General features: G+C 47.7%; 5 protein-coding genes across 5 annotated transcripts; all 5 read left to right on the forward strand.

The window, feature by feature from the left end:
* Positions 1-54: 54 nt before the first annotated feature.
* P175DRAFT_0439960 (mitochondrial 37S ribosomal protein bS16m) lies at positions 55-584 on the forward strand (the record flags this gene model as incomplete). The annotated part of the gene is made up of 3 exons (XM_040893997.1): positions 55-131; positions 244-439; positions 546-584. The coding sequence occupies 3 exons, from the start codon at positions 55-57 to the stop codon at positions 582-584; spliced, it is 312 nt and encodes a 103-aa protein (XP_040751232.1).
* A 2,062-nt stretch (positions 585-2,646) lies between these two features.
* P175DRAFT_0257463 (uncharacterized protein) lies at positions 2,647-3,315 on the forward strand. The gene has a single exon (XM_040892714.1). It carries the CDS (start codon positions 2,786-2,788, stop codon positions 3,119-3,121), a length of 336 nt encoding a protein of 111 aa, XP_040751233.1. The 5' UTR covers positions 2,647-2,785; the 3' UTR covers positions 3,122-3,315.
* Positions 3,316-3,509: 194 nt separating this feature from the next.
* P175DRAFT_0532782 (RNA-binding protein) lies at positions 3,510-5,375 on the forward strand (the record flags this gene model as incomplete). Its single annotated transcript, XM_040899997.1, has 1 exon — positions 3,510-5,375. One exon carries the CDS (start codon positions 3,510-3,512, stop codon positions 5,373-5,375), a length of 1,866 nt encoding a protein of 621 aa, XP_040751234.1.
* An 86-nt stretch (positions 5,376-5,461) lies between these two features.
* On the forward strand, positions 5,462-6,012 carry P175DRAFT_0257501 (uncharacterized protein). The gene has a single exon (XM_040892715.1). The coding sequence runs from the start codon at positions 5,548-5,550 to the stop codon at positions 5,863-5,865; it is 318 nt and encodes a 105-aa protein (XP_040751235.1). The 5' UTR covers positions 5,462-5,547; the 3' UTR covers positions 5,866-6,012.
* Positions 6,013-6,820: 808 nt separating this feature from the next.
* P175DRAFT_0480460 (mitochondrial 37S ribosomal protein mS45) lies at positions 6,821-8,605 on the forward strand. The gene is made up of 2 exons (XM_040895433.1): positions 6,821-7,506; positions 7,763-8,605. Exons 1-2 carry the CDS (start codon positions 6,967-6,969, stop codon positions 8,453-8,455), a joined length of 1,233 nt encoding a protein of 410 aa, XP_040751236.1. The 5' UTR covers positions 6,821-6,966; the 3' UTR covers positions 8,456-8,605.
* The last annotated feature ends 997 nt before the right edge of the window (positions 8,606-9,602 follow it).

Below are 9,602 nucleotides of genomic sequence, written 5' to 3' on the forward strand. Positions count from 1 at the left end.
TTCCTCCACGCATACCAAAAACACATTCATTCGTTGAGTTTCAACTCCGTCAAAATGGTTGTCCGGATCCGTCTGTCGCGATTTGGCAATAAGCACCAGCCCTTCTACAACATTGTTGTGGCCCAAGCACGGTATGATTTTTCATCCTTTAAACTGCCAGTTCATGTGGTGGCTATGGGGGTTTGTCATGTTCAAGAAATCACTGGACACTTGAGCTAATTCGAATCTTCATATCCTATCTAGGACGGCTCGTGACTCAAAGCCACTGGAGGTTATCGGAACATTCAACCCTGTCCCGCAACGGCCTACAAACTTGTCCGATGAGGAAGCACGCAGCGCTAGGGCGTATAAAGAGATTTCCCTCGACCGATCAAGGGCAAAGTATTGGCTAGGAGTTGGAGCACAAGCCAGCGAGTCTGTTTGGCGGATATTGAACTTGGTATGTTTGCACACACCTGGGGCACACCACCTCCTTCGTTCTGTATCTGGCTTCGGATATAGAGGAGTCGGTTGATAATGGGTCTATGATTAACGCGTTTCTGCAGGCTGGCCTCGTTCAACCCAACGCCAATTCCCCGAAATAAACCTACGATAATATATTTCAGTCATATCCCATTCCCTCCCCCGTTTCTCCCCGGATCTGTTTTTATTTCGGGGAGTGTTTATTGCCTTGATTCAGCGGGAGGCCTCTGTCGGTTCGCATGAATGATCGGGGTTTCGTTAGCTGTTTCGAGGTTGATGATGACCCGGCATCAGATGTGGGAAAATTCTTGAAGATTTTGCTCCTGGTATTTCCTTTGGCGTTTATTGAGCATGGATTATTTTGGTATCTGGGGATCCAGAATTGTAAATTGAATTGTACATTATTATATCATGATGAGCTGATTGCAATCTTTGTATCATTAAGCTATCTTCTTCTTCGGTTCGAAAGTGTCGTATGTGGGTGACCGTTCAAGGCCGTTGAAAGCCAGATGCGCCCGCCCGGAGAATTCTAGGCGGCTGGTGGGTGTATTTCGTTTTGACATATTTCTCCGCCGCACAGGAGCTGAATTATTTGTGGCTACACTTATAGGACGGAGTACTCCGTACTCGGTATTTATCGACTTTCATTTGTTTTTATAGGTACTGAAACCTGACCCGAACAAAGCGCGATCGAGGTGGACCTCCCGTATTTTGTCTGAGCGTCAATCAGGTACATTTGAATATCAGGGGTAAAAGCGGCGCTTGACACAAGTCTTTCCCCGGTGGCTCAGAGCAGCGGCAGCAGCTTGATAAAGAGAGACGATGATTCTCTTACACGGCTACTGCTAGACTCTCTACCTGATGAAGTACTTGATCGCCGGAGTGCTATCCCCGATACAAAAGAACAAAGAGTGTACCATTTTCTCTCCTCGTTCTTTACCTAGCCTAGCCCTTCCGACACCGAATCGCAACCACGCCGGGACCAATCCCCTTGTACACAGGAGGAAGCAGGATGGACGAAACGACTCCTGACGCAGGCTGATTGGCGAGTCTCGAGAATTCCAGCTGGGCACGACCAACACCAGAGTTCAAGCTTCCCATGGATCCAGTGCAGTGACAGTCACCAGGGTCTGTTCTCTGACTTCTCCTCCTGACTTTGGTGGGAAATATGTGTTATAAACGTACGACCTTTTACACTAGTTAACTATCTCTTTCGGATGTTAACTAATCTAGCCTTCTTCGATTGTAAATTAGACAACGGCTGGGATCCGGAAGGACAGGATGGCCTTTTTTTCCTTTTTTTTTTTTTTTTATTTATCCCACCCCCTATTTTCCTATGTAGTAGGCCTATTTTATCTATCATTATTGTTATGATTATTATTCTCTCTTTCCGTCTCTTCTCCCAGTCTTGCCCCCTATCTACATAGAAATATCTTCCCGATCACATGGGAAAATATCGAAATAGATCCGTTCTAGGGCTGGATCGATAACCCGGCCAGTTAAAGACGCAAGAGAAGGAGATCTAGAATCTAGGATTTATTATTGTTTTAATTTAAAAAGATATGGTGAAGGTGATGATGATGATGGTTATGGTCATAATGATGGTGATTATTATTCCCTTGGTGGTCGCGTCGTCACGGTTCCATGTACTATTTCCATCATAAAATGATGGTATAGAGGATTAGTTACGGAGTACAGCAGCGCCAGTGTGTCGAGGCTGAGATCCTTGTCATTATTATATTTCCGGAGTCACTTCCAGCTCGTATTCTCTGCGAGATTAGTATTCCAAAGCAGGTAGTAACTAACTAACATTTAAGAAAAGAAAGAAACGAAACCCCCAAAAGAGACCGCCTCAGGTTGTCTGGAATTGTACAGAAAATTAATTTCAAGAGGAAGAATGATACGGTAATTACAGGTAATGGGGTGGATGGAACGCACACAGCCATCCCGCTACGGCCCACGCACCTCCTCCTCCCTCCACGTTTGCAATCCGAACGCGGCTTTCCCTTGATCGCTGCACTCGGTAATTGTTGTGCTGGATGCATCAACCGCTAATGTACGTCCCTGGGATTTATTTGTCTATACCTAACATTACTTGATCTCCAGGTGCAGGTGGGTTTGACGAGATCGACTCCATCTGGCGCCGTCCCTCGATAGCGCGTCGTGTCATCTTGCCTGCGATTCCACCTCCAGAAAACGGTTGTATTTTCTGTATTGATGTAAAACAGGTAACAAAAAGGTCTCTTCTTTATCCCACTTTCTCCATTATTCTAGTCAGGTTGTAGGAGTAGGAGTAGGATGATAATTCCTTCAATCCATCCAAATGCAAGATTATACTCTCTCTCCACTACTCTTTCTACTCCGTACACTCCCCTCTTTCTTCCCTTCTTCTTCTTCTTCTTCTTCTTCTTCTTCTTCTTCTCCCCCCCCCCCAAAAAACAAAAAAATCCCAATCGAACTTTATCCTTCCCCGAACGCGTTCTGTTCTGCCTTTCATCTTTTCCCTCTTTCTTCCTCCCATCTTCTACCTCCTCTTCCCCCCCCCCCCCCCCTAACTTCTTCCACTCTTCTTCTTCTTCTTCCCTTTACTCTCTTAATCTATCTCTTTTCTAATCGCATCATCTCGCCTTTCACTTCCCATAATCTTTTCATCTTATAGTCCATTTCATTTTCGCTTCCTATTCTTCTCCCCCTCAAAGGGTTCTCCTATCTCTCATCCTCGGTCCGTCGCATCCCTGGGTTGGTTTTTGGTATCCTTCTTAGGCGCTCAACCTGTCCTATTGTATTCAAGGGAATGATATAGCCTCCTGGAATCATCATTGTGAGACATACTGCTTGATCAAGTAACTTTGTTTTCTTCGCGAACTTCAACCTGAAAAAAAAAAGAAGAAAAAAAAAGAAAAGAAAAAAACCTTGTTCAACTATCCTGGGCTTGTTCGGCCTTTTTCCCACCTGTCACCCCGGCTCACTTCTGTCCACGCTTCCCCCTTACCTTCTAGACAATCCCGTGCTGCCATTTTGCGCAGGAGATCATCAGTCTGCGAGGTATGAGTGGCAGTTCGAACCAGTCCACCCGTACAAGTCCAGGGTCTTATAGCACCACCCACCGCACCCCCTCCGTCTCCTCGGGCGCGTCGCCACCGCAGCAGTCGCTCTCTTCTTCGCAGGCGCCCGCAACGGCCCAGAATGCGATGTCGACCGACGTGTACAATCCGCCCGTGTCGCAGGTATCAACATCTCTAAGTCCTACCTTCTCCTATCCATTCTCGCCACTTGGAACCGCCGCCTCCTTTGATAACGTATCACCCGCCACCATGCGCATGGGCGACTCGGATCGGTCGGCCCAGAGCCTCAACAGCTTTATGCGACCGGCAAGTGGAGCTAACGGTGGCGCGATCTTGATGCGAAGGCTTCCCAAGAATATGAGTCGCGAGGCTTTGCGCAGCATGTTTCTGTTCTCAAAGGACCTCCTGGATGCCGATTTTGTCCCCAACGATTTTCCCGAAGACAACGGGTTTTTGAGCGCGATCGCGCGCTTTTGTACAATGGCTGGTGCAGAAGAAGCGCGCGCCTTGCTTGATGGCAAGCCTAACTCGAAGAATGACGCCACGATGATCGTGGAAATTTACAACCCTAGCACCCCGGGCGCCTCTTTTCTTCCTCGGCGCAACACCATCGACCATTCCGCGACGCGCGGCCTCCTTGGCAGCGTCTCGGGCAATGGGCCTTTGTCGCGACAGTCGTCGCGTTTTAATGGAACATTTCAAAGCCTGGAGAAATTGACGGCCGCGAATCCCACAGGATCGGCCGCCAGTGATGCCCTGCCGTCTTCTTCCGAATCGGGATCGCGGATTCACAATATCTTTTCTCCCCAATCCCCGATCGGTAACGGCGTCCACGAACTCCCGCGCATCAGCGGTAAGTCAATGATTGACCAGGACATTGACGAAGATACCGGAGAACTCCTCAAGGACCCTGTTGGGTACGCGGAAAATGGGCATTCAGGGCCTGGCTCAGCTCCTCGCCGATCAACAAACCCTCATATTCCTACCAGTCACTTTGCCAACCTCTCTTTGTCGACGAATCTCCCAACGTCCCCGATGCAAAACTATACCCCGGGAGGATCGGCGCATATTGGGGCCCCGACCCCATCCTCCGCATACCCCCAACAGATTAGCAACAATATGGGTGCCCCAACATTCCCTTATGGTAGTGCCCACACGGCGCGACACAGCCTTCCTGCTGCTAACCCAAACGACATGAATCCGCCCTGCAATACCCTGTATGTTGGCAACCTTCCGCCAGACACCTCGGAGGAGGAGTTGAAGGTTCTATTTTCAAAACAGCGCGGCTATAAACGTCTCTGTTTCAGGAATAAACAAAATGGCCCCATGTGCTTTGTCGAATTCGAGGATGTTCGCACCGCGGGCAAGACTCTCAACGAACTGTATGGCTATAAACTTTCAAACAGCATCAAAACCGGTATTCGTCTGAGTTTCTCGAAGAACCCCCTTGGAGTTCGCTCTGGACAGCCGGGATCTATGAGTGCGGCGAATGCTATGGCATCGCCAGGTCCTGTCCCAGGTGGCTCTAGTCTTGGTGGGATCCATAGTCACATCTTCTCAACAGTCAGTGGGCCACCGCCCGGCTTGGCCGCGCCCCCAGGCTTAATACCACCACCCATGGCATTAAGAGGTAATGGAGCCATGCATCCTTCGGGGAATCACCACGCACCCATTCCCAACAATAATACCGCCTTCGGTCCCAATGCGGGCCTAGGAATTCGCGCGAATCATATGAATCCAATGATGACACCGCCTCCTACACTCAATGGAGGCGTGAATGGTGGTAACGCAGGGCCAAACGTCGGGGCTTTCAATTCCTACTACCCCGATTACATGATGGGTCGGTAGAAATACGCAACATCTTCTCCAGCGATAATGTCCGACATGTTTTGATGATTACTGGGATATCTGGCGCATTAGGGATTGCTATTGTTTTCATGAGCTAGATCAGCATTTGGAGGGTCCCCTTCCTCCTAGGAGTAAGGATTATGGGGCTCTAAGCTTCTTCAGCTTGCTTTTGATGGTTACTTTGGCTTGGTCTTATCATCATCATCATTATCATCGTCCTCACCCTTTTCTTCTTATTCCTACTTCCTTCTTTTTTCACCTACTTTTCTACCTGTTGCCTCCTTTTTTTTTTTTTTTTTTTTTTTCTTCTTCTTCTTTCTTTTTCTACTCTTCTCAGCACACTCTGATAGCATGGAACTGTGGGCGCCGTTATACATTCTATCGTCTTATGTGTTTAGGGAGGGTCGCATTTCATCACTCTGGTTCCTTGTTGCGATGTCATTTTATACCTGCGGAGGCTTTCGAGGATTCATCTTGCTCAGTACTCTAGTTCTCTTGTTTTAATGTCACCTTTAGCACCCCAATCATACCCTGTGTTCTTTGTTCTGTTTTATTGATGTTTTCCATAATCGCAGCTGATGGAGGTTCTGCACACGAGTTTGCTCTTTCATGTCTTTTCGAATGATATCGATTCCCTCTTGCATTCGTCACTGTCCGGCGTCCCTATCTTATTCTTAATGGTGTTTATTACCCATGCATTCTATTGCTTGGGTGGAATTTTATGTGCTTCTCTTCTTGCTCTTCTCCTTCCTTCCACACTCGACTTGTCGTGCGTTTCCCTAAATGGACCCTCTGGTTGCCACAAGATCCTTCGATCAGCTTCTCGCCGTGGGTGATCATAGCGCCGGCGGGAAAAGGAAAAAAAAAAAAAAAAAAAAAAAAAAACCAAGAGACAGTCTTCATATTTTATACCTGCTTCGGCATCTCACGTTATACTGTGTTATGATACAAGGTTTACACTGGAAGGCAACTATCATGAAAGAACGGCGTTTACACGGGTATACACCGAGATACATTTCTAGGGTCTTATCCCTTTTCACCTCGGGCAACTTCATACCAGCTGTTGACTTGCTGGTCAGTAACGCATTGCCGTGGAAATTTTTTTCTCAACTTGCATTTTGTTTTTCTTCAGTTCGATTGACTTTTGTGAGGGTGCTGCGGTTTCTTTGTTTCTTGCTCTGGCTGTTCAGATGGAATTCGGAAGACTGGGAAAGAGGGTGAGTTTCGCGAATTGTCACTGCTTTCTAGGGAATTTGATTAGTGTATTTGATACTGTAATGAAGTCGGGATTACCACCATTGTGTTCGTGGAAATATGCAGAGTGTCGCGTACATCCGTAGTCGTCCAATGTGTCTATCTAGTGGAGCAGGCGTGGTGTCACGTGAGCAACGCGGAAAAAGTTTCTTCGTCTTCGAATCCCCCGAAGAAATTTGTTGACACCAATTCCAACAACACCCACCTCCTTCCCATTGCCCTCCAACCATCAATTGGGCTGCTTTGATACCACTAGTACATTCTAGTAGGGAGCAATCCCTAGATCTTTTCCTAGGATTTGTGACACAGCGGCCTATTCTCCCCTATTAATCCCAAAATGCCTCCTCGAATACAAAACCAGCTCGTCTCTAATTCCCTCCTCCCATACCTTTCCTCCTCCTCATCACCCTCTTCCACAAGTGCTTCCTTGTCCTCATCATCATCATGCACATCCCTCTCCCAGTATTCTCGCTCTCGCTCTTCCCCCTCCCCTCTCTCATACAAGCCCCGACGCCCATTCTCCTCCACAAAGGCCGCGCACACAAAACTCCGACAGGACATGTTCACATGGCTCAACAGTGATGGGACTGCTCTGAAACACCATATCCCAGGCACAACTAACTACCTTGGTGATCTGAAGCAGCGGAAAGCAGGGGATCCACAGGCTGAAGAGAGAAGTTCGTCGCGGCCGTTCCCACTGAACCCTAATTTCATTAGCGAGAGCATCCTCAGCGAGGAGCTGCGAAATGAGATCTACAACCAGGTGGTGGTGAAGAAGAAGAGCGTTCGTGCTGTCAGTGTTGAGATGGGTGTTGATATGAGGAGAGTCGCCGCGGTGGTGCGATTGGTTGAATTGGAAAAGCGAATGAAGGAACAGGTAAGAATATTTTCTCCCCTTTTACTTTTATTATCACTTTTTTTTTTTTTTTTTTTTTCGGATACACTGGATCAACTGTATCTGTTTTGCAATGATGAGAAAAACATAAAAAATTCGATTAGTCTTTATGACCCGGTTACCCCCGGGAATGCGTACAACGCCTAATATCTGATTGCCTTACAACCTTTTCTTGAGATTTTTTTCGTTATTTTTCAAGTCAGTGTTCGGGGTATATGCTAATGTGGCCTACGAACAGGGAAAATCACTGGCCCTGCCATATGCCCGCGCCGTACATGAGATGGTGCCAAGTACACCCCTATACGAGGACCCACGCGACCAACGTTCCAACCCCCACGAGTCGATCAACGACCTCCCCGCGCACCGACTCACGGATGCTCAGATCTTCTACCCGGTCTCTGAATCCCGGCAATTCAACCGTATCGATGCTGGCCGCGTGTTCTCTGCCGCTCCTGCGCGCGAACACAGCAAGGTGGCAAAGGAAGTTGCCAATCCAGCTGAGACTGTGAGCCGCATTACGCAGAACCCGTCCCTCATTGAGACTGTTGGTAAGGGCGCAGAGGAACAGGCCGTCCTGCAGCCGGCTGATGTGCGTATCCCACACCCTCACCTCGTCGCTCATGAGCGCCAGCGCCTCGCAAACCCCAATGAGTGGCGTGAAACGCGCAAAGCCTACGAGCAGCGTCTCAAGCAAGAAGAAGCCGCGGAGCAGGAACGCAAGCGTCTTGCCAAGGAGCGCCGTGAGCGCCAGATGTCCCGTGTCCAGCCTGAAGCCTCGCGCTTCGAGTTCCGTATCAAGGATGTTGTCGTTAGCAAGGAGACTACCGGTGCGGATGGCCGTGGCTCGCAGGCTCCTGGTCGTAGATATGGAGTGCCCAGCTACGACCGGAAGAAGGGAGAGGTGAAGATTCCCACTCGTGTGGAAGTTTAGTTGGGGCATGAGCGTCTGTAGATTAGGTGCCCGATGGAAGGACCGATGTACTTGTATTCTACTATTATCCTATTATTAGCTTAGGATCTAGCTCCCCTGTATAGATATTTTCCTCGTGCTACTATTATTATCGTCGGAACGATGTTTATTGGTGTCGGCGAGCAGTTGTACTACTTTGTACTACTATTACTATTACTTGTAGTAGTACCAGTAATACGTATTTTGGTAAAAAAAATTACCTCCCGTACCAAGGTCACAACTTGACTGCTAGTACCACACGCTGTACTCTGTAGTTAGCAGGGTCGGCAAAATCGGAAGTACACTACTGGTCTCAAAGAGCCTTGCCTAGTACTATGTTGTAGTAGTAGTAGTAGTAGTAGTAGTAGTAGTAGTAGATAGGTAAGGTGGTGGCTTCACATTACTGTATAGTATAGTATAATATAGTACAGTACAGTACAGTACACAACGTAAGTAGTCAAGGTTGGTTTGCCCCTGAGATGACTCGTGGTGTTGGAGACATTATTCAGATCTGTACTCCTCCATGTTTCTAGTTATAGGTCCGGAGTCTTGTATAGTTTTTTTCTGATTATTGATTATTTTTCATTCCGAGAGATGAGAGGTATATTCTGGTCTGAATTTCATGCTGGTAGAGATGAGGATGGCTGGGGCCAAAAGTCAAGTCAAGTCAAGCCACAGTTCAGCCGCAGATGAAGGAAGGGGAAATTGAATGAGCCTTGAGGGCCCAGAAGGAAATGAAGGGAACATTCATTCATGCATGTAAGTAAGGTAAGACCAGAACAGTACACTGTATACCTACCTAAGTCTGGAGGGGCGGGTGTTGGAGTCGTTCAAGAGGAATAGTTTGGGAATTTGATTAAATAGTAAATAAATACTGTACAGGAATTAAATGAAGAAACTCTGTTCCTGTTAAGCTGTATATACGGATCTGATGGGCCACTGAAATGAAACCCGCCAAGGGTGTTTTGCACAGCCTTACCTAACTTTCCTCCTTTTTGGCATCTCCAGAACTCACTTGACTGCCTTCTTTTCTTCTTCTTCTTCTTCTCTCTCTCTCTCTCTCTCTATCTTTCTCTCTTTCTCTCTTTCTCTTCCATCCATCCTTGATTGGATACTCCCCAGTTATCCA

This window comes from Aspergillus ochraceoroseus (genome assembly GCF_002846915.1).
Source record: "Aspergillus ochraceoroseus IBT 24754 chromosome Unknown P175scaffold_5, whole genome shotgun sequence".
NCBI lineage: Eukaryota > Fungi > Ascomycota > Eurotiomycetes > Eurotiales > Aspergillaceae > Aspergillus > Aspergillus ochraceoroseus.

Bases quoted from the DNA above. Each gene is read 5' to 3' on its own strand.
- P175DRAFT_0257501 (XM_040892715.1), top strand. From the start codon at position 5,548: ATGGTTACTTTGGCTTGGTCTTATCATCATCATCATTATCATCGTCCT.
- P175DRAFT_0480460 (XM_040895433.1), top strand. From the start codon at position 6,967: ATGCCTCCTCGAATACAAAACCAGCTCGTCTCTAATTCCCTCCTCCCA. The intron at 7,507-7,762 runs GTAAGAATATTT...GCCTACGAACAG, and splicing joins AAAAGCGAATGAAGGAACAG to GGAAAATCACTGGCCCTGCC.
- P175DRAFT_0257463 (XM_040892714.1), top strand. From the start codon at position 2,786: ATGCAAGATTATACTCTCTCTCCACTACTCTTTCTACTCCGTACACTC.